This window comes from Polypterus senegalus, chromosome 17, assembly GCF_016835505.1.
Source record: "Polypterus senegalus isolate Bchr_013 chromosome 17, ASM1683550v1, whole genome shotgun sequence".
NCBI lineage: Eukaryota > Metazoa > Chordata > Cladistia > Polypteriformes > Polypteridae > Polypterus > Polypterus senegalus.
In genome coordinates, this window is record NC_053170.1 from 7575697 (window position 1) to 7588807 (window position 13111).

Below are 13111 nucleotides of genomic sequence, written 5' to 3' on the forward strand. Positions count from 1 at the left end.
AGGCATGCTGTATAGTTAAGTCATAAAAAGGAGACGTACGCATGTTACAGAAGAGCAGCCAGGCAAACATTAACATGTCAAGTATTCTAGTTGAAAGTGTGCTGTAGTTTTACTCTTTGTGGTAAATCAGTTCACCGAGTGAAGCCATCCTCGGATCCACCGAGTCATCTTGTGCCTAATGCCCCCCTTGTCTGCATATACTTGTTCATTCACTGGTGGGCTGTGTACTCCAGACAAAAGTAGTGACACACAAATCATCTTAGCTGAAACGATAGGAAGTGAAGCTGTGAAAATATTTCTTGAATTCTGCAGCAGCTGACTAAGACATTACGTCACATTTACAGTTCTGACCTTTGAACTCTTAATTTTTTTTTTTATTATGGCTCTTCTATCATGTCCTTTAGGGAATACTACGTGTGTCATTTAAATTTCATTATCAGGCAAAACGTTTATGATCTGTTCATATCTCTAGTTCACGGGTGTTGAACTTCAGTCCTGGAGGGCCGCAATGGCTGCAGGTGTTCATTCTAACCATCTTCATCATCAGTGCCCATTTTTTGCTGCTAATTAACTTCTTTTGCCTTAGTTTTAATTAACTTGACTTAGACCCCTTAGTCTGAGTGTCTGGGCTTGTGAGGGTCCTGATAAAAACCAAGAGCCAGGCCTTTAATGACCTCTTGGGCACAGCCATCAGCAGTGTGTCTGTCTGCGGCGAGAGTGTCGACCTCATCGAGAGGTTTACTTACCTTGGCAGTGACATTCATGTCTCTGGTGACTCTTCCTATGAAGTCAGTAGATGGATTGGGAGAGCATGGAGGGTCATGAAGTCGCTGGAAAGGGGTGTGTGGCGCTCCTGATATCTCTGCATAAGGATGAAGGTCCAAGTCTTTAGAGTCCTGGTGCTTCCTGTCTTGCTGTATGGTTGCGAGACATGGACGCTATCCAGTGACCTGAGACGAAGACTCGACTCCTTTGGTATTGTGTCTCTCTGGGTAATCCATGTGTACCATTGGTTTGACTTTGTGTTGCTCATGGAGTCCCGAATGAGGCACATGACCTGCATTGTGAGGGAGCGTCAGTTACGGCACTACGGCCAGTTGGCGCGATTCACCCGAGAGTGATCCGGCTCTTTATTGAGCACCCAAGGGGCTGGACCAGGCCATGGGGTCACCCACATAAAACCTGGCTGTGGTAGATAGAGGGTCATTTCCAGAGGGTAGGATTGGACCATGTGTCTGCCAGGGGTGTTGCCATTTCATTTCGGCTGCCATTTAATGAAGAAACGAATCAATTCAGGGGACTGAATCCTTAAAATCAGGGCTATTAAAATGAAGGTAAAAGAAGTTCATTAGCAGTGAAAACTGGTCATTGATTAGGACAGTGAGAATGAAAACCTGCAGCCCACCAGGCCCGGAGTTTGACACCCCTGCTCCAGTTAATGATACACTACAATATTTTTTAAAAATGCATGTTGTAAATAATGCTTGTTCCAAATAATTTTACTGCAAGATTCCTTTTCAAGAATAAAAATAGACCATAGGATGCGCTGTAAATATGACAACCTCTTAATCTGAATTTAAAAAAAAAATACACTAAATTATATACTCTAGTTGTTGTTGTTGTTGTTTTTTTCTTTCTTAAATAAAAATCCATTCATAAACCTCTAAGTGTTGCTTGTATATTCAATCCAGTACATCCACATCAAGTGAAAACAATTTGGGCTCAATCTTCTGTCTGCATGAGACATTAACTAAAAGTGTAATCACATTAAGAACAACATTGCTTTTATTAAAATACTAGCAAAATACCAGCGCTTCGCAGCGGCAAAGTACTGCCTTAAAATTTTTATTAAGAAGAAAATTTTACCTTTTTAAACTGAGGGAAAATATACCAATAATTATTTGTTAAGGATCTCTTTGTATGCCACATTGTGAGTTCGGCCCTCCGGTTGTAATCTGACCAAGCTGTGCGCTGAGCTTACTCTTGAGCATGTAACGTACAGTCGGCCATGTGAACAGTAATCTTGTCTCAAATCTCACAGCTTGGATTGTTGCTGTCATAATCGGTTTGAGTTTCATGGTTTGTTTCAATGACGACAGTATTTGTAGGACTTGTGTTGAAGAGACATTCGACATCTGTCAAGCGTTGTAAGCACACAACCGGTTTTATCAATAACTTCACATCCAGCTTTTGAGAGTTTAAACATTCATAAACATCAAAGTGTCCACTACTGAAATCGTCACCTGTCAATCTAAGATGATTAAGAAGCATTGGCGGTTGTCCAAAGGTGTAAAATATTTGGCCATTTTGGTACACTTGAAAGCGACAACTGAACAATTCAGCGGCAGCCATCAACTCACATGCAGATCCACTCTTCTAGTGCTCCTGTGTAGTCTAATTATCTCCTGTACCGTCATCAGTCCACACCTTGAACCTGTGCCAGTCATTCAGTACATAAGACACAATGTTCCTCCGGATATCAAGAGTGAGCCTGATATGACCGTGCAATATGTAACAAAGAGAATGGAAAAGGCAGGTGCCATCTCCGGGCATGGAAACCACTCGGTAAGTGACAGTTCTTTGATCGATGGTGATCACCTCGATAGACATGTTAATGGGGGTACGGTTGGAATGATAAAGGAAATGGATACCTGAACAATGTAAAGTAAGTCTAAAATACCTACACAATAACTATAATCGTAATAAATGAACAATAAAACAGCGGAGAAGTCGTGGATTAAATAAAAAGGCTGTAGTTGTTAGCAGGGAGACGTGAATCCCGTGGCGAAGCAAGGAAGGGAATGTAGAGACCGGAGCGACAGACAGCCTTATATAGGTGGGCAGCCAACAACATGGGAGGCGTTGGGATGGGGGACCCAACATCGCCTCACACGGTGACCGAGCTGCAGGCTATGGACGTATATATGTACGTAAGTAGGATTCAGTTAGCGTTGAGAACCCGTGTACCAAATTTCTTGAAGATGGGCCCATAAGTAACAAAGACCATTGAAAAGTTCAATATGGCGGCCGGCAGTGGCATCATACCACCGAAATAAGTACCAAATTTCAGCCTTCTGCCTACACGGGATGTTGGAGAATTAGTGACATTGGAAAGTTCAATATGGCGGCCGACAGTGGCGTCATACCACCGAAATAAGTACGTACATCGGTTTCGGTTAGCGTAGGGAAGCCGCCTACCAAATTTCGTGAAGATGGGGCCGTAAATAAGAAAGTTCAACACGGCGGACGTTGTTGACAGTTATCGACAGTTATGACCGTTATGTGTAGAATTTCGAAATGAAACCTGCCCAACTTTTGTAAGTAAGCTGTAAGGAATAAGCCTGCCAAATGTCAGCCTTCTACCTACACGGGAAGTTGGAGAATTAGTGATGAGTGTGTGTGTCAGTGAGGGAGGGCTTTGCCTTTTATTAGTATAGATGACTACTTCTCAAACCCACAAGAGTCCGACATCATGAGATGAGAAACAATTAGTCTATCAAACCTGAGACGGGGTTACAGCGGTACCCTTTGAGACACACACACTACCAATTTGAACAATTTGAGCGCTTTGGTCAGTTGTAATGCTGTGTTTTTAAGCGCTCAACAAATAAATATGGTATGGTAAAATGGGAAACTACAGCAGATAACATCAACACCAGAAGGCCAAAAACTCGTTCTGTGTTTAGAGTGATGGCCACCAGCAAAGGACGATGGGAACTCGAGGAAGCAAAAGTTTCATCACCTGAACTGAAAGAATTCATCTGGATCAAAACTGTTCAAGTTTTCAGTTTAGCCCAGTGTTTCCTAAACTCGGTCCTGGGGACCCCTGCAGGTTTTTGTTCCAACCAGCTTCTGTTTTTAATTGGACTCCTGGGCTAATTAAGCGACGTGTTACTTCCCAGGTTCTGTGTTGTGGGAACAATATAGAAATTAGAAAACTAAGTTTGGTAAAAAAAATGAAGTATATATATACAGGGTGGTCCAGATCTAATTATGGAGACCCAGATCGTCTGGATGACTTTGATTTATGCGGGGACGATTCCAGTTTGGTGCGAAGACGATTCTTCATGTCGTCAGTTCGCACTCTTCTCGATGGTCCGGGATTTTTCGGGTGATTTTCTATGTAATAAAGTTATAGCGTAATGAAAATTGCATAATTAGATCTGGACCACCCTATATATTAAAATGTACCAAGCAGTTATATGGGAATAGTGTGTTTTTTGTTCTTTTTAACAATATTTTCATCTTGATTTTCATTCTACTTTTCCAGGTGTTCTAATTGTTTAACTAATCCATTATTTACTAATTAGTGGGTCTGATGCTAAAGTAGTTGCAGCCTTTGATTATTCCGTGTTGTTTGGCAGTGTGTCTGCTCTGCTTGTTTTTAACTGTCATTAATAAGATGCAACGAAGGGGAAAAACTGCACAGAGAAAGGGCAAAATATAATGCCTTTCACTCATATATATATATATATATATATATATATATATATATATATACAGTGGTGTGAAAAACTATTTGCCCCTTCCTGATTTCTTATTCTGTTGCATGTTTGTCACACAAAATGTTTTGATCATCAAACACATTTAACCATTAGTCAAATATAACACAAGTAAACACAAAATGCAGTTTTTAAATGATGGTTTTATTATTTAGGGAGAAAAAATCCAAACCTACATGGCCCTGTGTGAAAAAGTAATTGCCCCTTGTTAAAAAATAACCTAACTGTGGTGTATCACACCTGAGTTCAATTTCCGTAGCCACCCCCAGGCCTGATTACTGCCACACCTGTTTCAATCAAGAAATCACTTAAATAGGAGCTGCCTGACACAGAGAAGTAGACCAAAAGCACCTCAAAAGCTAGACATCATGCCAAGATCCAAAGAAATTCAGGAACAAATGAGAACAGAAGTAATTGAGATCTATCAGTCTGGTAAAGGTTATAAAGCCATTTCTAAAGCTTTGGGACTCCAGCGAACCACAGTGAGAGCCATTATCCACAAATGGCAAAACATGGAACAGTGGTGAACCTTCCCAGGAGTGGCCGGCCGACCAAAATTACCCCAAGAGCGCAGAGACGACTCATCCGAGAGGTCACAAAGACCCCAGGACAACGTCTAAAGAACTGCAGGCCTCACTTGCCTCAATTAAGGTCAGTGTTCACGACTCCACCATAAGAAAGAGACTGGGCAAAACGGCCTGCATGGCAGATTTCCAAGACGCAAACCACTGTTAAGCAAAAAGAACATGAGGGCTCGTCTCAATTTTCCTAAGAAACATCTCAATGATTGCCAAGACTTTTGGGAAAATACCTTGTGGACTGATGAGACAAAAGTTGAACTTTTGGAAGGCAAATGTCCGTTACATCTGGCGTAAAAGGAACACAGCATTTCAGAAAAAGAACATCATACCAACAGTAAAATATGGTGGTGGTAGGGTGATGGTCTGGGGTTGTTTTGCTGCTTCAGGGCCTGGAAGGCTTGCTGTGATAGATGGAACCATGAATTCTACTGCCTACCAAAAAATCCTGAAGGAGAATGTCTGGCCATCTGTTCGTCAACTCAAGCTGAAGCGATCTTGGGTGCTGCAACAGGACAATGACCCAAAACACACCAGCAAATCCACCTCTGAATGGCTGAAGAAAAACAAAATGAAGACTTTGGAGTGGCCTAGTCAAAGTCCTGACCTGAATCCAATTGAGATGCTATGGCATGACCTTAAAAAGGCGCTTCATGCTAGAAAACCCTCAAATAAAGCTGAATTACAACAATTCTGCAAAGATGAGTGGGCCAAAATTCCTCCAGAGCACTGTAAAAGACTCATTGCAAGTTATCGCAAACGCTTGATTGCAGTTATTGCTGCTAAGGGTGGCCCAACCAGTTATTAGGTTCAGGGGGCAATTACTTTTTCACACAGGGCCATGTAGGTTTGGATTTTTTTTTCTCCCAAAATAATAAAAACCATCATTTAAAAACTGCATTTTGTGTTTACTTGTGTTATATTTGACTAATGGTTAAATGTGTTTGATGATCAGAAACATTTTGTGTGACAAACATGCAAAAGAATAAGAAATCAGGAAGGGGGCAAATAGTTTTTCACACCACTGTATATATATATACATACAGTAAATACACACATACTGTACATACATACAATAAGTATAGAATAGAATCCCCCCCTTTGAAATATTCCCATTTTTTTTTTTGCTTTAGAGCCTTAAATGAAAACACACAAACCAATATTTTGTCCATCTTTACTTACTCAACGCAATGTCTAACATCCAAGTGAAAGATGTCACAGCTACAGTTCAGAAGAATTATACAAAATACAAAACAAGGAATACTGAGATTAATAAAAGACCCCCCCTCCTAAACTCACTCAGGTGTCAGTGCCCACCATTTCCATCACAGTTACAGTAATCCCTCGCTATACCGCGCTTCGACTTTTGCGGCTTCACTCCATCGCGGATTTTAAATGTAAGCACATCTAAATATATATCATGGATTTTCGCTGGTTCGCCGCTTTCTGCAGACAATGGGTCTTTTAATTTATGGTACACGCTTCCTCCGTTTGTTTGCCCAGTTGATTTCATACAAGGGACGCTATTGGCGGATGGCTTAGAAGATACCCAATCAGAGCATGTATTACATATTAACTAAAACTCCTCAATGCTATAAGATATGCTTCCCGCGGTGCTTGACTGTTTGCTTCTCTCTGTCTTTCTCACTCTCTCTGCCTGACGGAGGGGGTGTGAGCAGAGGGGCTGTTTGCACAGAGGACACGGAGGCTCCTCTACAAAATGCCGCTTTATCGCGGTGCTTCTGTATACTTAAAAGCACGTATTGATTTTTTAATTGTTTGCTTTTCTTAGCTAGCGCTCTCTCTGACATTCTCTGCTCCTGATGGCGCTCCTTTGAAGATAAGATATGTTTGCATTCTTTTAATTGTGAGAAAGAACTGTCATCTCTGTCTTGTAATGGAGCACAGTTTAAACGTTTGACTAAAGGGTGTTATTTCATGTCTAGAGGGCTCTAATAATGTTAACAGGGTGGGAGAGTTTATAAGGGCTTAAAATATATAAAAATAACTATACAAACATATGGTTTCTACTTTGCGGATTTTCACCTATCGCGGGGTCTGGAATGCAACCCCCGCGATCGAGGAGGGATTACTGTACTGGCTTCCTTCTACCTGTGATCAGCTGTAATGAGTGTGATTACTGAAGCTGTCCCTGGAGCATTCATTCCCTTGCTTGGTAGTGCAACTGACTATGGGTGGCCATCCACCTTCAGAAGATCTCAGAGAGAGAGTTGTGGACAGACATGAGGCAGAAGATGGAGACCAAAAAATCTCAAAGGCTTTATCAATCCTGAGGAGCAAAGTAAAGTCCATCATTAAGAAGTGGCAAGTGTTGGATGGAAGAGCAATGAGGAAACTGGTAAGAGAGACTACCGAGAGGCCAATGGAGGACTTTGAAGGAGTTTTAGGATTTGATGTCAAAGAGTGGTCATTAATGGTGTACAGGTGACAACAATTTGACAAGCACTCCACAACTGTGACTTGTTCAGGAGAGTTGATGGGAAAAAGTCACAAGAAAGGCCACATTGAGGCTCGTTTGAGCTTTTCCAGAATGCACCTTGAAGATTCTGATGCCAAGTGGAAAAGGTCTTATGGTCCGATGAGCCCAAAATCAAACTTTTTGGCCTCAATACCAAACGGTACAGCAATGCAGCTCACCATCCACAACACACCATACCTACAGTACAGCATGGAGGGGGCAGCATCCTGTTATGGGGGGCCTGGAGCTCTCGTTAGGTAGAAGGAAAAATGGATGGGCAAAATACTGTCAAATTGTGGAGGAAAACCTGCTACCCTCTGCCAGAAAGTTGAAGATGGGCAGAATGTTCACCTTTCAACACGACAACGACCTGAAGCACACAGCAAAATGGACCACACAGTGGCTGAAGAGAAAAAAAGTGAATGTCCTGGTGTGGCCATTCAGAGCCCAGACCGAAATCACACTGAAAATCTGTGGAAAGATCTGAAGATAGCAGACCACCAACGCTCACCAGCCAATGTGACCGAACTTGAACAGTTAAACTGTAAAGGAGAGTGGGGGGCAAATATTGAGTGGGCTCAGTCTAGGTGGGCAAAGCTGGTAGAGAAGAATCAACAGACTCAAGGCAGTCATTAAAGCAAAAGGGGGGTCAACAAAATGACATTGACATTGGGGGGGGTGATCTTTTATTAATCTCAGTGGGTCTTGTTTTTGATGTTTTATAATTCTTCTAAACTGTAGCTGTGATATCTTTCACTTGGATGTTATCGGTGGCATTGAGTAAGTAAAGCTGGGAAGAAATCCTTTTTCTATGTGTGTTCATTTAAGGCTGTAAAGCAAAGGGGGGGGATTCTTTTCTATACCCACTGTACGTACTCACTGTCTTCACGTCAGCATTTAGTTAACACACCTTTGAGTCTGTGTGCAGTGGCCTGTCTCTCTCTGTCAGACTGGCACATTTGGACACGTGCATTTCTCCACTCCTCTTTTCAAAACTGCTCAGCATTGTCCATTTCCTGGTTGGTTGGAAGTGAAGAACATGCGAGTACAATACAATTTAATTTTGCGTAGCCCAAAATCCCGCAAGTAGTGCCGCAATGGGCTTTAACAGGCCCTGCCTTTTAACAGCTCAATCCCCCCTCTTGACTCTCTCAAGTCCGACTAAAAATTCTTCTCTGGCTTGAGATCAGGTCTCTGCCTCTGCCACTCCAGGACATTCACACTGTTGTTTGGAAGCTATTCTTGTGTATCTTTGGCTTTATCCTTAGGCTTGTCTTGCTGGAAAACAAAGCCTCTTCCCAAGGTGCAAGCTGCTTTCAGATGGCACCAAGTTTTGCTCCAGAATTTTGTTTTCCCCTCTACCCTCAAAGGCCTTCCAGAACCTGCTGCAGAGAAGCATCCCCACGGCCTGATGCTGCCACCATCGTGCTTCATGGTTGGGATGGGAAACAAGCTTCATTTTTGCTCTCGTTAGACGACAGAACCTTCTTCCAGCTGACTTACGAGTCTCCTGTGCACCTTCTGCTGAAATGTCCTGTGTGTTTTTTCTCTTTGCTACTCTCGTATATGGCAGCACTGCTGCCTCACAGTAAGGAGACCAAGATTTGTGTCCCAGGTTCTCCCCCATGGGTTTCCTCCTGCAGTCCAAAGACATGCAAGTTAGGAGAGCTGGCAACACTAAATTGGCCGCAGTGTGTGGGTGCGAATTAATGCTGTGGTGGACAGGCGTCCTTTTCAGTGTTTGTTCCTGCCTTGCATGCTGGGATAGGCTCCACCATCCGCCCCATAACCATGGTCTGGATTGACCACGTTAGAAAGTGACGTGACATGACACCCTCGTATAGAGCTGCAACTGGGGAAGCATCGGGTCGCAGTTGTTGTCTGCTCAGCGTCTCTAATCACTTTCAGTGTAGCTTCAGATGTCTTTCGATGGCCTCCCTCCCTTTTCTTCTTCAGGCTTTGTGGACGCCCTCCTCGAGCAGATTTACAGCGGTGACACACTCTTTCCATTTCTCTAACTGGATATTCAGTGTCTTGGAGAGCTACTTGTCTCCATCCCCTGACTTGTGCTCCTCATGAGTTGCTCTGAGTGTTTTCTGTTTTCATTGTGTGGGTTCGGCCACCATACTGACCCGCCAACAAGTTGGCCTTCCCACATGCAATCATTTGAAATCCCAGATAGGTGATCGCCATTAAACTAATGATGGGACTTCTAAAACCATTTGGCTGCACCACTGAGGACTTAAGGGTGTCTTTTTCAAATGGGGTGAATACTTGGGACATCAGACACTTTGTGGTTTATATTTTGTCATTAATTTAGACCATTTTTCAGAGTTCTGTTTTAATTTTGACATTAAGAAGTCTTTTACTGTTAATCGGTTTTAAAAAAAGCTGTGGGCGGCGTGGTGGGGCAGTAAGGAGACCTGGGTTCGCTTCCCGGGTCCTCCCTGTGTGGAGTTTGCATGTTCTCCCCGTGTCTGTGTGGGTTTCCTCCGGTTTCCTCCTACAGTCCAAAGACATGCAGGTTAGGTGCATTGGCGATTCTAAATTGTCCCTAGTGTGTGCTTGGTGTGTGTGTGTGTGTGTGTGTGCCCTGCGGTGGGCTGGCACCCTGCCCAGGGTTTGTTTCCTGCCTTGCGCCCTGTGCTGACTGGGATCGACTCCAGCAGACCCCCGTGACCCTGTAGTTAGGATATAGCGGGTTGGATAATGACTGACTGACAGACTAAATTCACTGTGATTCAATGTTGTGAAAATGCCCAAAGTGGCGCATACTTTTTCTAGGCACTGTATATACTCACACATTTGGTAAATGTAGAATTTGATAAATAAATAAATAAATCCATTTCTTTTCTGATTAAGTATGAATGGGGAGTGTGGTGTAGTGGTTAAAGCTTGAGACCTCAAACCCTGAGGATGTCGGTTCAAATCCCACTACTGACACCATGTGACCCTAAACAGGTGATTTCCACATGCCTATGCTCCAAATGGAAAAAAAAAAAAACAATAACAGAAATGTAACTAATCAGATCTCAAATGTTGTTAAGTCACCTTGGATACAGAGGTCAGCCAAATAATATATATATATATATATATATATATATATATATATATATATATATATATATAGCCAAATACCACTGACTCTCTCATCACGAAATCTCCCAAACCATAAGGACTTGGGACTTGAAATTTAGAATGTAGGTCCCCCTTGGCCCATAGGTGCTCACTAAGAAACGGTTTTAAAAATTTCATGGTCCAAGCACAAAATTTCTTATACAGGGTGAGCCGTTTATATGGATACACCTTAATAAAATGGGAATGGTTGGTGATATTAACTTCCTGTTTGTGGCACATTAGTATATGTGAGGGGGGAAAACCTTTCAAGATGGGTAGTGACCATGGTGGCCATTTTGAAGTCGGCCATTTTGGATCCAACTTTTGTTTTTTCAATAGGAAGAGGGTCATGTGACACATCAAACTTATTGGGAATTTCACAAAGAAAAACAATGGTGTGCTTGGTTTTCACGTAACTTTATTCTTTCATGAGTTATTTACAAGTTTCTGACCACTTATAAAATGTGTTCAATGTGCTGCCCATTGTGTTGGATTGTCAATGTAACCCTCTTCTCCCACTCTTCACACACTGATAGCAACACCGCAGGAGAAATGCTAGCACAGGCTTCCAGTATCCGTAGTTTCAGGTGCTGCACATCTCATATCCACGGATTTAGATCTTTTTTGTCTATAAATTTGCTTGAACATTCTGGTTGATTTTATGACTTCTCTCATTGCAGTAAGAATCGTAGTTCGCTTGCAGGAGCGATATATCCGCGCTAATCTGAGAGAGAGGCTGCGGGCCGAGGGCAGGGGGAAGAGTAACGTCATGAGTAGAGAGCTGGGCCGGACCCTCCTCGCTGTCCTGTTTCACTAATACGCGGGCGAAGCCGCAGGGGATGGCTAATCAAATATAAATGAACCAGTAACGGCGCACTGCTATAACGATAACGTGCAGTGAATCCACTTGACTTGATCATTCCTAGTTTTCATCCTATTTCTCTGTACGTTGATCATTCGTATGCTCAGCCGTTGATGCACTTGATCCTTCCTGAGCAGCTCTTCTTTTCTCCACCCTAGCGGTCCACTTCTTCTCTTCTTCTGTCGCCATCTTTTCACGTTAAAACTGATTTAGTCAGTATTTGTGTTGCAATTACTTAATATGTTTTCCTTAATTTTTCTCTTAAGCTGGCACTTAAGTGTTCAATCTGCCTCAAGAATGATTTAAGATATGAAGAAGTAAAGGAAGTGACGGCGAAGGTGGCCGGGATGAAAACGGCGCCCGTACACATGCACCGCACGGCCGCCCTGCTGAGAATTGATTCTACAATAAAATAAAATGCAAATGAAAAGAGGACTAAAAATCATCACTTCGAAAGCGGATAGTAGACGTCATGTAGTATATGTGTACCAAATTTCAGGTCAATCGGTCAAACAGTTTGTGAGCGACAGGTGAGTTAAAATCCTGGACAGACACATGGACAGCCATGGTAGCGTATTATATAAGAAGACAGACGACAAGGCAGAAGACTAAACAGCTGCCACTCAGAGCACAGGATTGTGGGTGTTCCAAGTGTACCACTGGTGTGGTGTTTCTGCCAATTGTGAATTTACTACACTATGGAATTGCATGTGATCAAAAGCTTTTAGTGACCCATACTTTTATTTTTTGCTTTTATGTGTTGCAGGATATTGGGTGGGTAAAGGGACTGTCTGTGGTATTTGGCTTTACTAAAGAGTTTACAGAGGTGTCTCATTTTTAGTTGTTTTTGCTGAACCAAATAAAATCCACAATACAATATTTGTTTGGAAATGGTCAAACGCTTCCACTGATATGCAGTATTAAATTTTGACTGATTTTTTGATTTAACCTAATATTTCCACAGTGGCAGCATCAAAAACCTAGGCATTGGGGAATTTAAGAAACTAGGAAGTAAAAGTAAATGTCCAAGGTATTTATTTACATTACTTGGCCAGCTATTTCTAACAAAATAAATCATTTTGAAAAATACAAAAAAGCTGCATGAGGCCAAATGAGGTACTGAAACCCACAAATATTTAAAAAATGTCACAGTAGCTGCTGAGCAGTACCAGTCTTGGACTCAAGCCAGGCTTTTATAGGAGAAAAAAAATGTTGAATTTGAGGATTGTCACTAAATCGAAGGATAAAACTTTTCTCGGCTAATAGGCTCAGCTTCTGACCTTAGAGATCTGGAAAGGCTGGTTCAGGTAAATTGTCACATTCAGAGTTGAGAAAGGAATCTGGCATGTTCTTGGCGTAGTCAACAAGTTCATAGGAGTTCCGAATGTCAGGCAGGCCATACCAGAAAACAATCCATTTGCCATTGACAAAGCTACCTTCGCATTGCTTGAAATACCTGTGGACGTCAAAAAATAAAGACAAATATAATCATGAATCTATACAGACAACGGTAGAGTGAATTTGATGGATTAGATGCAAACAGTCATGACAGACATCAATAGGCTGATTCAAG

The 13111-nt window shown here is 42.2% G+C and overlaps 1 protein-coding gene across 1 annotated transcript in view; it reads right to left on the reverse strand.

Annotated features, from left to right (window-relative positions):
* Positions 1-11903: 11903 nt before the first annotated feature.
* Positions 11904-13111, reverse strand: part of nags (N-acetylglutamate synthase) — a 65288-nt gene continuing 64080 nt past the window's right edge. The window contains exon 8 of the mRNA XM_039740454.1: positions 11904-12994. Coding sequence (XP_039596388.1) covers positions 12820-12994 — 175 coding nt within the window. The 3' untranslated portion in view covers positions 11904-12819. The remainder of the gene's footprint in view (positions 12995-13111) is intronic.